Source organism: Salvelinus namaycush, chromosome 3, assembly GCF_016432855.1.
Source record: "Salvelinus namaycush isolate Seneca chromosome 3, SaNama_1.0, whole genome shotgun sequence".
NCBI lineage: Eukaryota > Metazoa > Chordata > Actinopteri > Salmoniformes > Salmonidae > Salvelinus > Salvelinus namaycush.
In genome coordinates this window covers 88,966,408-88,982,555 of record NC_052309.1, presented here as the reverse complement: position 1 = coordinate 88,982,555, position 16,148 = coordinate 88,966,408, and the positions used below count along the sequence as shown (strand labels likewise).

At 47.0% G+C, this 16,148-nt stretch overlaps 1 protein-coding gene across 1 annotated transcript in view; it reads left to right on the top strand.

The window, feature by feature from the left end:
* Positions 1-14,760, top strand: part of LOC120041930 (cdc42 effector protein 4-like) — a 41,960-nt gene extending 27,200 nt beyond the window's left edge. Inside the window, exon 2 of the mRNA XM_038986803.1 lies at positions 12,396-14,760. Coding sequence (XP_038842731.1) covers positions 12,619-13,725 — 1,107 coding nt within the window. The 5' untranslated portion in view covers positions 12,396-12,618 and the 3' untranslated portion in view covers positions 13,726-14,760. The remainder of the gene's footprint in view (positions 1-12,395) is intronic.
* Positions 14,761-16,148: the final 1,388 nt, after the last annotated feature.

Genomic DNA, 16,148 nt, shown 5'->3' with positions numbered 1-16,148 from the left:
CTCATAAATATACAGCTCTCTTTGTCTGGCATGCTTTGAATTATTCCTGCTTCCATTTTCTTTCCATACAAGCATGTCAGTGGAGGATGCTGGGTAACAACAAACATGTTTGGGTATGTATCCGCTGTAGCCCCTGTGTTTGTGTGTTTTAGACCAGCCTATCAACAGAAACATCACTTGTCATGGAAACTAAAACAGACGTTTATTTACTCACTACAGCTAGACGGATGTTGTTCCATAACATGGCTGGTGTTATTAGATCTATCTGGCTGCCAACATATGTGCAGTCGGTGTCATAATGGATTTCTCTGACATCAGGAGACTACTGATATACTTTCACTCTATTAGTCAGGGTTTTTAACATGCTGTGCAAGTGTGTACCAAGAAAAGCAAGTCAAGGTGAAGTGGGTATCTTATCAAATGTATTACTTGTGGTGAATATCAGTGCAGTGTTTCTCAGGTCTTTTCCAAACCAGGGACCGGAAAGCTATGGCTTTTCACTGCTCAAAGGACTTCTTGTAAGAAAGAGGACATGTGGTGTAGACCAGGAAGAGGACATGTGGCGTAGACCAGGAAGAGGGCATGTGGCGTAGACCAGGAAGAGGGCATGTGGCGTAGACCAGGAAGAGGGCATGTGGCGTAGACCAGGAAGAGGGCATGTGGCGTAGACCAGGAAGAGGGCATGTGGCGTAGACCAGAAAGAGGGCATGTGGCGTAGACCAGAAAGAGGGCATGTGGCGTAGACCAGAAAGAGGGCATGTGGCGTAGACCAGAAAGAGGGCATGTGGCGTAGACCAGGAAGAGGGCATGTGGCGTAGACCAGGAAGAGGGCATGTGGCGTAGACCAGGAAGAGGGCATGTGGCGTAGACCAGGAAGAGGGCATGTGGCGTAGACCAGAAAGAGGGCATGTGGCGTAGACCAGAAAGAGGGCATGTGGCGTAGACCAGGAAGAGGGCATGTGGCGTAGACCAGGAAGAGGGCATGTGGCGTAGACCAGGAAGAGGGCATGTGGCGTAGACCAGGAAGAGGGCATGTGGCGTAGACCAGAAAGAGGGCATGTGGCGTAGACCAGAAAGAGGGCATGTGGCGTAGAGGGCATGTGGCGTAGACCAGAAAGAGGGCATGTGGCGTAGACCAGAAAGAGGGCATGTGGCGTAGACCAGAAAGAGGGCATGTGGCGTAGACCAGAAAGAGGGCATGTGGCGTAGACCAGGAAGAGGGCATGTGGCGTAGATCAGGAAGAGGGCATGTGGCGTAGACCAGAAAGAGGAACGTGTGTTAGCATGCGCGCAAAGCTTTTTGGTTGAAGGCTGATGCCTTTTGCAGCACACACACTTGATGCCTCTGCAATGTACACACACACACACACACACACACACTTGATGCCTCTGCAATGTACACACACACACACACACACACACTTGATGCCTCTGCAATGTACACACACACACACACACACACACACTTGATGCCTCTGCAATGTACACACACACACACACTTGATGCCTCTGCAATGTACACACACACACACACTTGATGCCTCTGCAATGTACATACACACACACACACACACACTTGATGCCTCTGCAATGTACACACACACACACACACTTGATGCCTCTGCAATGTACACACACACACACACTTGATGCCTCTGCAATGTACACACACACACACACACACACTTGATGCCTCTGCAATGTACACACACACACACACTTGATGCCTCTGCAATGTACACACACACACACACACACACCTGATGCCTCTGTAATGTACACACACACACACACACACACTTGATGCCTCTGTAATGTACACACACACACACACACACTTGATGCCTCTGCAATGTACACACACACACACACCTGATGCCTCTGCAGCCCTCAGACATTCACACAGACAGGAAGTAGGGTCATCCGCTTGCCTTGCAGGGGGGGGGGGGGTGGTAACCACGGAGACAGAAGCAGCAGGACTGTGGTTGCCGTGGAGACAACAGCAGGTGAGGGCATTGTAAACAGGAAGTGGATTGAGGCTATGCCTTGACTGGCAGAGGGGCGGAGCCTCGGAGAGAGAGCGAGAACGAGGTCGACGGCTCTGCTGGGCTGCACCCTGCTGCCTGCTACCAGGAAACCTCGGCAGTCAAAATCTGTGGCTTCCCCCCCACCACCCCCACCCATCCTAAACCGAGACTTTGTAAATGTGTTATGAGAGCAGAGCTAGGAGGAGAGAGTTCTGGAAGGAGTGAGGAGTAAAGCCTGACTGGAGTAAAGAAAGGAAAAGACAGCAGCGTGATCAGATACAGGGATTGGCAGTGGAGCAGGTCAGTACATGGGTGATGGGTTGAAGCTGTGGAGCAGGTCAGTACATGGGTGATGGGTTGAAGCTGTGGAGCAGGTCAGTACATGGGTGATAGGTTGAAGCTGTGGAGCAGGTCAGTACATGGGTGATAGGTTGAAGCAGTGGAGCAGGTCAGTACATGGGTGATGGGTTGAAGCAGGTCAGTACATGGGTGATGGGTTGAAGCAGTGGAGCAGGTCAGTACATGGGTGATAGGTTGAAGCTGTGGAGCAGGTCAGTACATGGGTGATGGGTTGAAGCTGTGGAGCAGGTCAGTACATGGGTGATAGGTTGAAGCTGTGGAGCAGGTCAGTACATGGGTGATGGGTTGAAGCAGGTCAGTACATGGGTGATGGGTTGAAGCTGTGGACAGGTCAGTACATGGGTGATGGGTTGAAGCAGTGGAGCAGGTCAGTACATGGGTGATGGGTTGAGGCATTATTTGAGTGTAATCATTTGTGTACTATGTATGTAGGTCTGTGTGGTACATTGATTTGTAGGGACCCTCATTAGGGTGGGCTTTCAGCATGGCATGTTGCATCATTTTCATGTGTTTCCTGGTTGACTTTCACATGTTTCACTGAAGCACTGCAGCTCTTTCTATTAGCCAACCTGTTTTCTATTGTACTGCAGCAGCCTGGGGTTGAGTTGAGTTTATTTTTATTTTTACAGGGACAGTGCACATTAATCAACGTTTCAGTAAAAGTGCCGGTTTTAGCCAGCCGGCTAATTTTCAACCGCAGTCCCTGGGCAGGTTATTAAAAACAATTACAATATAGACATAGCAACATAGGACAAGCAAGACATAGCATACAGACAGAGCAACATAGAACAAAAAGCAGCAAGACAAAATTCATAAAAGCAACAAAGTGTTTCCACACCTCACAAGCTACAGACAACAGACAACATGGAAAGCGGCAATACACAGCTAGGGATTATGTTCACAAATCTGATTGACCTTTAGCCATGTCTTCAAGCATTTTGTGAAAGTGTGATATGTGGTGCAGTTATGTGTGTCTGATGGCAGTGTATTCCAGACATTGGAAGCTCTCACAGAGAATGCAGATTTACTAAAGGTGCTTTTCCTTAAGTGAACTATACAGTCACCTCTCATGGCAGACCTTGTGGATCTGCTGCCATATGTTTGGGTTTTCTGTTTAACAAAAATACTGAGTGCAGGGGGAGCCAGGCCATTTAGGATCTTGAATACAAGACATGCGTCGGTGTATTGCACAAGATTTTCCCAACTCAGGAGCTCATGCTTTCTGAGGATGTGACAATGATGATGGCTATTGGGCTTCCTATCAAGCACTTTGAGAGCCTGTTTGTAGACAGACTGAATAGGTGACTATAGCAGCAGCCTGGGGTGACTATAGCAGCAGCAGCCCGGGGTGACTATAGCAGCAGCAGCCCGGGGTGACTATAGCAGCAGCGGCCCGGGGTGACTATAGCAGCAGCGGCCCGGGGTGACTATAGCAGCAGCGGCCCGGGGTGACTATAGCAGCAGCGGCCCGGGGTGACTATAGCAGCAGCAGCCCGGGGTGACTATAGCAGCAGCAGCCCGGGGTGACTATAGGGGTGATGTCAGGGCAGTAGAAGAGTCTGGTCTGAACACCGTAGGTCATAACAGTGATGCAGTAACGTGCGTTGTCAGGTCAGCTGCCTGTCAGGACTCATCTCTCTCTCCTGGAGGAATGCTCTGAGTGTACACACACACACACACACACACACACACACACACACACACACACACACACACACACACACACACACACACACCTACACACACACCTACTGCATCACCTGCCTTCCCTAGCTGAAGGGCATAGTTCTGTCTGTTCACTAAAAGCAGCATGGCCTCTATGAGCCTGATCTGGTCTGTTCCCTCCGGTCAAGACTGTTTCTCACTGGTTACACCACTATAGTGTCAAAAAAGATGACGCGGACAGTTTCATGTTTTAAAGTAAAAGTAGGGATGTTTTGTTTCCCCCCTCCGGTCGAGGCTGTTTTTCACTGTTTACACTACATTATGCCACTGTTGTGTCTACAACGATGACGAGGACATTTTCAAAGTCAAAATAGAACATTGAGCTTTTTCCACCATTAAGTAGTATTAGAAGGCCATTGGCAACAGTTTGTCTCTTTCTCTCTGTGTTCATATATGACTGTGTGTGATGTACGGTACGACATGCTGTTTGTCGTACTGTACGTTGTTATGGGTTACGGCAGTGTGCTGCTTTACGGATGAATGGCTTGTCAGAATGAGTGACACGTCATTAAACGACAGAGTGATGTACAATGTGAAACTGTGCAGATGTGCGTTCTTTGACAGATATAACACTGTGGTCTGGGGTTTAACAGTTAGGCTCTTTCTCTGTGTTCATATAGGCCGGGTCTGGGGTTTAACAGTTAGGCTCTTTCTCTGTGTTCATATAGGTCTGGTCTGGGGTTTAACAGTTAGGCTCTTTCTCTGTGTTCATATAGGCCGGGTCTGGGGTTTAACAGTTAGGCTCTTTCTCTGTGTTCATATAGGCCGGGTCTGGGTTTTAACAGTTAGGCTCTTTCTCTGTGTTCATATAGGTCTGGTCTGGGGTTTAACAGTTAGGCTCTTTCTCTGTGTTCATATAGGTCTGGTCTGGGGTTTAACAGTTAGGCTCTTTCTCTGTGTTCATATAGGTCTGGTCTGGGGTTTAACAGTTAGGCTCTTTCTCTGTGTTCATATAGGTCTGGTCTGGGGTTTAACAGTTAGGCTCTTTCTCTGTGTTCATATAGGTCTGGTCTGGGGTTTAACAGTTAGGCTCTTTCTCTGTGTTCATATAGGTCTGGTCTGGGGTTTAACAGTTAGGCTCTTTCTCTGTGTGTTCATATAGGCCGGGTCTGGGGTTTAACAGTTAGGCTCTTTCTCTGTGTGTTCATATAGGTCTGGTCTGGGGTTTAACAGTTAGGCTCTTTCTCTGTGTTCATATAGGCCTGGTCTGGGGTTTAACAGTTAGGCTCTTTCTCTGTGTGTTCATATAGGCCAGGTCTGGGGTTTAACAGTTAGGCTCTTTCTCTGTGTGTTCATATAGGTCTGGTCTGGGGTTTAACAGTTAGGCTCTTTCTCTGTGTTCATATAGGCCTGGTCTGGGGTTTAACAGTTAGGCTCTTTCTCTGTGTTCATATAGGTCTGGTCTGGGGTTTAACAGTTAGGCTCTTTCTCTGTGTTCATATAGGTCTGGTCTGGGGTTTAACAGTTTCGCTCTTTCTCTGTGTTCATATAGGTCGGGTCTGGGGTTTAACAGTTAGGCTCTTTCTCTGTGTGTTCATATAGGTCGGGTCTGGGGTTTAACAGTTAGGCTCTTTCTCTGTGTGTTCATATAGGCCGGGTCTGGGGTTTAACAGTTAGGCTCTTTCTCTGTGTTCATATAGGCCGGGTCTGGGGTTTAACAGTCAGGCTCTTTCTCTCTGTGTTCATATAGGTCTGGTCTGGGGTTTAACAGTCTGGCTCTTTCTTTGTGTTCATATAGGTCTGGTCTGGGGTTTAACAGTCTGGCTCTTTCTCTGTGTTCATATAGGTCTGGTCTGGGGTTTAACAGTTAGGCTCTTTCTCTGTGTTCATATAGGTCTGGTCTGGGGTTTAACAGTTAGGCTCTTTCTCTGTGTTCATATAGGCCGGGTCTGGGGTTTAACAGTTAGGCTCTTTCTCTGTGTTCATATAGGTCTGGTCTGGGGTTTAACAGTTAGGCTCTTTCTCTGTGTTCATATAGGTCTGGTCTGGGGTTTAACAGTTAGGCTCTTTCTCTGTGTTCATATAGGCCGGGTCTGGGGTTTAACAGTTAGGCTCTTTCTCTGTGTTCATATAGGTCTGGTCTGGGGTTTAACAGTTAGGCTCTTTCTCTGTGTTCATATAGGCCGGGTCTGGGCTTTAACAGTTAGGCTCTTTCTCTGTGTTCATATAGGTCTGGTCTGGGGTTTAACAGTTAGGCTCTTTCTCTGTGTTCATATAGGCCGGGTCTGGGGTTTAACAGTTAGGCTCTTTCTCTGTGTTCATATAGGTCTGGTCTGGGGTTTAACAGTTAGGCTCTTTCTCTGTGTTCATATAGGCCGGGTCTGGGCTTTAACAGTTAGGCTCTTTCTCTGTGTTCATATAGGTCTGGTCTGGGGTTTAACAGTTAGGCTCTTTCTCTGTGTTCATATAGGTCTGGTCTGGGGTTTAACAGTTAGGCTCTTTCTCTGTGTGTTCATATAGGTCTGGTCTGGGGTTTAACAGTTTCGCTCTTTCTCTGTGTGTTCATATAGGTCTGGTCTGGGGTTTAACAGTTAGGCTCTTTCTCTGTGTTCATATAGGCCGGGTCTGGGCTTTAACAGTTAGGCTCTTTCTCTGTGTTCATATAGGTCTGGTCTGGGGTTTAACAGTTAGGCTCTTTCTCTGTGTTCATATAGGTCTGGTCTGGGGTTTAACAGTTTGGCTCTTTCTCTGTGTGTTCATATAGGCCGGGTCTGGGGTTTAACAGTTAGGCTCTTTCTCTGTGTTCATATAGGCCGGGTCTGGGGTTTAACAGTTAGGCTCTTTCTCTGTGTTCATATAGGCCGGGTCTGGGGTTTAACAGTTTTGGCTTTTCTAGTCCAGTCTCCTGATGGATCCCAAACACCCCTTTATAATGGACCAGTGGTACAGTCCAGTCTCCTGCTGCACCACCAGGTGCCAGAGAGAGATCCCTCCATGTCAGACAGGAACACAAACAAAGACAGTTCAATCAGTAATACTGTGATATTCAGTAATATTGTTCAATCAGTAATACAGTAATATTGTGGTCTGGGGTTTAACAGTTTGGCCCTTCCTTTCTGTGTTCATATAGTACTGTGGTCTGGGGTTTTGAACCTCAAGTTCAATGCATGGTGGCAGTATACTCCCCTACAGTTCAATGTCATTTTCAATGCACTTTAAAAAAAAAACAACAATGTGCCCCAAATATACCCTATAATAGTACACTTCTTTTGTACAGAGCCCAATGGGCCCTGGTCTAATGTAGTGCACTATGTAGGGAATAGGGTACCACTGGGCCCTGGTCTAAAGTAGTGCAGTATCTAAGGAATTGGGTGCCATTAGGGCCACGTATCATGTCAAATGTAGATGCCAGAGCGGTATTAGTTATCATTCCAGGGTTGAACCATGAATGCTTATGCTTCCTGTAATTAGACGGATGTTTTAGCCTCTTAGATTCTTAGTCGGTTATTGGTTTAATGTGAGTTTACATTTTGTGGTGGCTGTGAAACGTTCTTTTAAACATCAAATCTGAGATGGTTACGGCTCTTGTTCGATCGATCATTTCACTGCAATAAATAATGTTAAAGGCACAATATAGGATAATGACTGCTGTTCTTTTAAATGTACAATCTGGGATATGTACTGTTTACATTTGTTATTTCACTGCAAAATGAAGGTTAAACTACAGATGAATAAGTTAGTAGCCTAAACTGTCCTCCAGGATGGGTTCTGTTCCACTGCAGCACGGCTATCAGTATTACTGATTGAACTGTCTCTGTTTGTGTTCCTGTCTGTCTGACTGACCCGGAGGGATCTCTCTCTGGCACCTGGTGGTGCAGCAGGAGACTGGACTGTACCACTGCTACATTATAAAGGGGTGTTTGGGATGCATCAGGAGACTGGACTGTACCATTGCTACATTATAAAGGGGTGTTTGGCATGCATCAGGAGACTGGACTGTACCACTGCTACATTATAAAGGGGTGTTTGGCATGCATCAGGAGACTGGACTGTACCATTGCTACATTATAAAGGGGTGTTTGGCATGCATCAGGAGACTGGACTGTACCACTGCTACATTATAAAGGGGTGTTTGGGATGCATCAGGAGACTGGACTGTACCACTGCTACATTATAAAGGGGTGTTTGGCATGCATCAGGAGACTGGACTGTACCACTGCTACATTATAAAGGGGTGTTTGGGATGCATCAGGAGACTGGACTGTACCACTGCTACATTATAAAGGGGTGTTTGGCATGCATCAGGAGACTGGACTGTACCACTGCTACATTATAAAGGGGTGTTTGGCATGCATCAGGAGACTGGACTGTACCACTGCTACATTATAAAGGGGTGTTTGGGATGCATCAGGAGACTGGACTGTACCACTGCTACATTATAAAGGGGTGTTTGGCATGCATCAGGAGACTGGACTGTACCACTGCTACATTATAAAGGGGTGTTTGGCATGCATCAGGAGACTGGACTGTACCACTGCTACATTATAAAGGGGTGTTTGGCATGCATCAGGAGACTGGACTGTACCACTGCTACCTTATAAAGGGGTGTTTGGCATGCATCAGGAGACTGGACTGTACCACTGCTACCTTATAAAGGGGTGTTTGGCATGCATCAGGAGACTGGACTGTACCACTGCTACCTTATAAAGGGGTGTTTGGCATGCATCAGGAGACTGGACTGTACCACTGCTACATTATAAAGGGGTGTTTGGCATGCATCAGGAGACTGGACTGTACCACTGCTACATTATAAAGGGGTGTTTGGCATGCATCAGGAGACTGGACTGTACCACTGCTACCTTATAAAGGGGTGTTGGCATGCATCAGGAGACTGGACTGTACCACTGCTACCTTATAAAGGGGTGTTTGGCATGCATCAGGAGACTGGACTGTACCACTGCTACCTTATAAAGGGGTGTTTGGCATGCATCAGGAGACTGGGACTGTACCACTGCTACATTATAAAGGGGTGTTTGGCATGCATCAGGAGACTGGACTGTACCACTGCTACATTATAAAGGGGTGTTTGGCATGCATCAGGAGACTGGACTGTACCACTGCTACATTATAAAGGGGTGTTTGGCATGCATCAGGAGACTGGACTGTACCACTGCTACATTATAAAGGGGTGTTTGGCATGCATCAGGAGACTGGACTGTACCACTGCTACATTATAAAGGGGTGTTTGGCATGCATCAGGAGACTGGACTGTACCACTGCTACATTATAAAGGGGTGTTTGGCATGCATCAGGAGACTGGACTGTACCACTGCTACATTATAAAGGGGTGTTTGGCATGCATCAGGAGACTGGACTGTACCACTGCTACATTATAAAGGGGTGTTTGGCATGCATCAGGAGACTGGACTGTACCACTGCTACATTATAAAGGGGTGTTTGGCATGCATCAGGAGACTGGACTGTACCACTGCTACATTATAAAGGGGTGTTTGGCATGCATCAGGAGACTGGACTGTACCACTGCTACATTATAAAGGGGTGTTTGGCATGCATCAGGAGACTGGACTGTACCACTGCTACATTATAAAGGGGTGTTTGGCATGCATCAGGAGACTGGACTGTACCACTGCTACATTATAAAGGGGTGTTTGGCATGCATCAGGAGACTGGACTGTACCACTGCTACATTATAAAGGGGTGTTTGGCATGCATCAGGAGACTGGACTGTACCACTGCTACCTTATAAAGGGGTGTTTGGCATGCATCAGGAGACTGGACTGTACCACTGCTACATTATAAAGGGGTGTTTGGCATGCATCAGGAGACTGGACTGTACCACTGCTACCTTATAAAGGGGTGTTTGGCATGCATCAGGAGACTGGACTGTACCACTGCTACCTTATAAAGGGGTGTTTGGCATGCATCAGGAGACTGGACTGTACCACTGCTACATTATAAAGGGGTGTTTGGCATGCAGCAGGAGACTGGACTGTACCACTGCTACATTATAAAGGGGTGTTTGGCATGCATCAGGAGACTGGACTGTACCACTGCTACATTATAAAGGGGTGTTTGGCATGCATCAGGAGACTGGACTGTACCACTGCTACATTATAAAGGGGTGTTTGGCATGCAGCAGGAGACTGGACTGTACCACTGCTACATTATAAAGGGGTGTTTGGCATGCATCAGGAGACTGGACTGTACCACTGCTACATTATAAAGGGGTGTTTGGCATGCATCAGGAGACTGGACTGTACCACTGCTACATTATAAAGGGGTGTTTGGCATGCATCAGGAGACTGGACTGTACCACTGCTACATTATAAAGGGGTGTTTGGCATGCATCAGGAGACTGGACTAGAGGTTAACCGATTGTGATTTTTCAACGGCGATACCGATTTTAATCGGACAATTTTGATATATATATATTTGTAATGACAATTACAAAAATACTGAATGAACAATGAACACTTTTTTAATTTCACCTTAATATAATAAAATCTATTTAGTCTCAAATAAATAAGGAAATGTTAAATTTGGTGGGAGGCTCAGAACATATGAAAGCTGGTGGTTTAATATTCCCAGATAAGAAGTTTTAGGTTGTAGTTATTATAGGAATTATGCCGCGTCAACTATTTCTCTCTATACCATTTGCATTTCATATACCTTTGACTATTGGATGTTCTAATGGGTACTTTAGTATTGCCAGCCTAATCTCAGGAGTTGATCGGCTTGAAGTCATAAACAGCGCTGTGCTTCAAGCACAGCTAAGAGCTGCTGGCAAACGCAGTAAAGTGCTGTTTGAATGAATGCTTACGAGTCTGCTGCTGCTGACCACCTCTCAGTCAGACTGCTCTATCAAATCATAGAGTTAATTATAATATAATAAACACAGAAATACCAGCCTTTGGTCATTAATATGGTCATATCTGGAAACTATAATTTCAAAAACAAAACGTTTATTCTTTCAGTGAAATACGGAACCGTTCCGTATTTTATCGAACGGGTGGCATCCCCCTAAGTCTAAATATTGCTGTTACATTGCATAACCTTCAATGTTATGTCATAATTATGTAAAATTCTGGCAAATTAGTTCACAGTTCGTTAGTTCACAGCAACGAGCCAGGCAGTCCAAACTAGAGGTCGACCGATGTGTAGTTAACTAGTGATTATGTTAAGATTGATTGTTTTTATAAGATAAGTTTAATGCTAGCTAGCAACTTACCTTGGCTCCTTGCAGCCACAAGGTCCTTCTAACTCTACACTCACGTAACAGGTGGTCAGGTGGCCACGCAGTTTCCTCGTGGATTGCAATGTCATTGGCGTCCAAAAACGCTGAGTAACGATTGTTATGAAAACTTAAAATCGTCCCTAATTAATCGGCCATGCCAATTTTGATCAGTCGAGCTCTAGACTGTACCACTGGTCAATTATAGAGGGGTGTTTGGGATGCATCAGGAGACTGGACTGGACCACTAGTCAATTATAGAGGGGTGTTTGGGATGCATCAGGAGACTGGACTGGACCTCTGGTCCATTATAGAGGGGTGTTTGGGATGCATCAGGAGACTGGAATGGACCACTGGTCCATTATATAGGGGTGTTTGGGATGCATCAGGAGACTGGACTGGACCACTGGTCAATTATAGAGGGGTGTTTGGGATGCATCAGGAGACTGGAATGGACCACTGGTCCATTATATAGGGGTGTTTGGGATGCATCAGGAGACTGGACTGGACTACTGGTCCATTATATAGGGGTGTTTGGGATGCATCAGGAGACTGGACTGGACCACTGGTCCATTATATAGGGGTGTTTGGGATGCATCAGGAGACTGGACTGGACCTCTGGTCCATTATAGAGGGGTGTTTGGGATGCATCAGGAGACTGGACTGGACCACTGGTCCATTATATAGGGGTGTTTGGGATGCATCAGGAGACTGGACTGGACCTCTGGTCCATTATAGAGGGGTGTTTGGGATGCATCAGGAGACTGGACTGGACCACTGGTCCATTATATAGGGGTGTTTGGGATGCATCAGGAGACTGGACTGGACCACTGGTCCATTATATAGGGGTGTTTGGGATGCATCAGGAAACTGGACTGGACCACTGGTCCATTATATAGGGGTGTTTGGGATGCATCAGGAGACTGGACTGGACCACTGGTCCATTATATAGGGGTGTCAGATCTGAGTTTATATCTAAAACGCGTTGTTATCCACTCTTGTTTCAGAGCAGTGATACGATGACATGGTATGAAACAATGTCTTGTCATGATCATATATATCTAATGTTGTTTTCCCCTCTTTCTTTTCAGATTGAGCCACCCTGGAACTGAAGACGTGTTATTGTTTCTGGGGACTGCAATGAGTGTGACACGGATCTACCTTGAAGACTTCCCAAACACTTCTATCTTTGAACTCCTTACAAAGAAAGAGATCTGTCCTTCTGGGCTACTGACTGACTGAGTGACTGACTGACTGTGTGTGGCTGTGTGACAGACTGTGAGTGTCCGAGGTGTGTGACCTCAACCAGCAACCATGCCCATCCTAAAGCAGCTGGTATCTGGTTCGTCCCAGACCAAACAGCGCCGCTCCCGTATGGACCTGACCCGGGAGATGATCAGCGCCCCCCTGGGGGACTTCCGCCACACCATGCACGTGGGGCGCAGTGGGGACGCCTTCGGGGACACCTCTTTCCTCTCCACCCACTCCGGGGAGGCCCCCCATCAGGCCGAACCCCAGGCCCATCCCCACTCCCCCCGCCCGGGCCTTTTATCCAGAACCTTCCGCAGCAGCAAACGCTCCCAGTCCGTCACCCGGGTGGACCAGAGAGACTGCTCGCTAGCGCCACCCGGTGGCTCGCCCACCTTCGTGAAGAACGCCATGTCTCTCCCCTTCCTCAATGATGAAAACGGTGACCATGTTGATGGAGGACACAGGGTGCCTAAGAGCCTCTCGTCCAGCCCACTGAAACAACTGAATGAGCAGGATGGAGGTGGAGGTACCTGGCCGTCTAATGGGGCCGCTGCTGGGGTCCGCTCTCTGGAGCTGGATGAGAGGAGCTTTGGGGAGCTGACTGACCTGCCAAGCCCCAGCCGCGGGTACTACGGAGGGGGGATGAAGCACGCGGTGTCGGTCATGTCGTTCCACATCGACCTGGGGCCCTCCATGTTGGGGGACATCCTGGGGGTGATGGAGAAGGAGGATGATGATCTGGGATACGAGGAGGGGAAGAGCAATGAGGGACGGGCCTCTCCTACACTACTCCTGGGGAGGGAGGTGGGAGGAGAGGAGGAGGGAGAAGAAGAGGAACCGGAAGCTGAGCTGCTGCAGGAGGAGGCGGTCCCTGTACCTGTGAGTCCAACCAGCTCTGTAGAACCTGCGGTGGGAGAGGACGAGGGAGCACCCTACACCCCAGAGTACACCCCAGAGCCCCGCCCTAAACACCTGCAGCACCAATTAGATACCTGTTCTGTGTCCAGCTCCGCCTCTGGCTCCGCCCACGTGGAGCAGGAGAAACCAGCCGGACAGCTCCACGGGGGGGATACGGACAGTGCCACTTTCAGCGCCCCACCTGAGGAGGAGGAGGAGCTGGGAAAGTTTTCTTCCTTCTTGGAGGACGAGGATGATGAGATCCGTGTATGAAACAAGACGTACAAGCTCAAACCATATACGGAGCGGATAAGTGTGTATTAATACAGATGGATAGATTCTATACTGGATGGATATGGATGAGTACAGATGGATAGATTCTATACTGGATGGATATGGATGAGTACAGATAGATAGATTCTATACTGAGTGGATATGGATGAGTACAGATGGATAGATTCTATACTGGATGGATATGGATGAGTACAGATAGATAGATTCTATACTGGATGGATATGGATGAGTACAGATAGATAGATTCTATACTGAGTGGATATGGATGAGTACAGATGGATAGATTCTATACTGAGTGGATATGGATGAGTACAGATGGATAGATTCAGTACAGTATAAAGTCAACTCTATAACAGCCCACATCACAACAGAGACATATAGACTGGATGGCTTACAGGATGCTGTGGACGACGTGTTGAGTTGATACAGGAATGAATGAATTACTACTGTGGATGAAACTACTCTATAAAGGCCCATATTATGACAGAGATGTACAGTCTATACTGGGTGGATATGGATCACACTAGCAGCACCTCCTCTGGTAGAGTGAATGACGTGAATTAAATAGAAGAAGAAACTGATACTGCTCCCTCTGTCCTTCCTGTGAGAAAACAAACATCTGGACATAGTCATGTGGACTGGGATCTGTGGACTGGGATCTGGGATCCTGCTTCAGGGACAAAGGGAAAGACAGTCTGTAGGACACTGGCTCCTTCTGGATGAATACAAACCCCATCTGTTACATACAGAACAGCTTGCTAACGTCTCCCTCACACACACCACATTACAGCTTCTGTCTGTGTCTGTCTCTGTCTCTCTGTCTCTCTGTGTCTGTCTCTGTGTCTGCACACTGAGAGAACTGACATGGAAGAGCAGTCCAAGTGTGTGAACTCATGCATTTAGGAGAGACACTTAAGAAAATAACATTTTGATAAACAACATGACTTTGTTAAGCCTCTCTCCAGTGCTATTCATTCCCTTTACATGTGTCATAATAATAAGGGCTTTTCTTCATTGTTGATCTGTGCCATTTCATATGATGTAGCTCCTCTCTTGTTCTGTGCTCCTCTCTGCCTGTTAAGTGGAACTGTGTTGGTGTAATCAAGTGGTCTGGCCGGAACAGAGAGCTACTGTTACCGTGGTGATGGGGACCTGGCTGCCTGTCTGTCACAACAAAAAGGCTTGTGTTGTGTGTATCACTCCACCAGCTGTGATGAGGCTTTTTCCATGCTAGAGCCTGGTCGAGAATCGTGACTAGAGCCAGCTAGCTATAACATCGTGACTAGAGCCAGCTAGCTATAACATCGTGACTAGAGCCTGCTAGCTACAACATTGTGACTAGAGCCTGCTAGCTACAACATTGTGACTAGAGCCTGCTAGCTACAACATTGTGACTAGAGCCTGCTAGCTACAACATTGTGACTAGAGCCTGCTAGCTACAACATTGTGACTAGAGCCTGCTAGCTACAACATTGTGACTAGAGCCTGCTAGCTACAACATTGTGACTAGAGCCTGCTAGCTACAACATTGTGACTGGAGCCTGCTAGCTACAACATTGTGACTGGAGCCTGCTAGCTACAACATTGTGACTAGAGCCTGCTAGCTACAACATTGTGACTGGAGCCTGCTAGCTACAACATTGTGACTAGAGCCAGCTACCTACACTACTGTTCAAAAGTTTGTGGTCACTTAGAAATGTCCTTGTTTTCCATGAAAACATACCTGAAATGAGTTGCAAAATTAATAGGAAATATAACCAAGATGTTGACAAGGTTATAAATAATGATTTTTTTTAAATTGAAATAATAGTGTCCTTCAAACTTTGCTTTCGTCAAAGAATCCTCCATGTGCAGTAATTACAGCCTTGTAGACCTTTGGCATTCTAGTTGTCAATTTGTTGAGGTAATCTGAAGAGATTTCACCCAATGCTTCCTGAAGCACCTCCCACAAATTGGATTGGCTTGATGGGCACTTCTTACGTACCATACGGTGAAGCTGCTCCCACAACAGCTCAATGGGGTTGAGATCTGGTGACTACAGGCCACTCCATTATAGACAGAATACCAGTTGACTGATTCTTCCCTAAATAGTTTTTGCATAGTTTGGAGCTGTGCTTTGGGTCATTGTCCTGTTGTAGGAGGAAATTGGCTCCAATTAAGTGCCGTCCACAGGGTATGGCATTGCAAAATAGAGATAGCATTCCTTCTTCAAGATCCCTTTTACCCTATACAAATCTCCCACTTTACCACCACCAAAGCACCCCCGACCATCACATTGCCTCCACCATGCTTGACAGATGGCGTCAAGCACTCCTCCAGCATCTTTTCATTTTTTCTGCGTTTCATGAATGTTCTTTGTGATCCGAACACCTCAAACTTAGATTAGTCTGTCCATAACACTT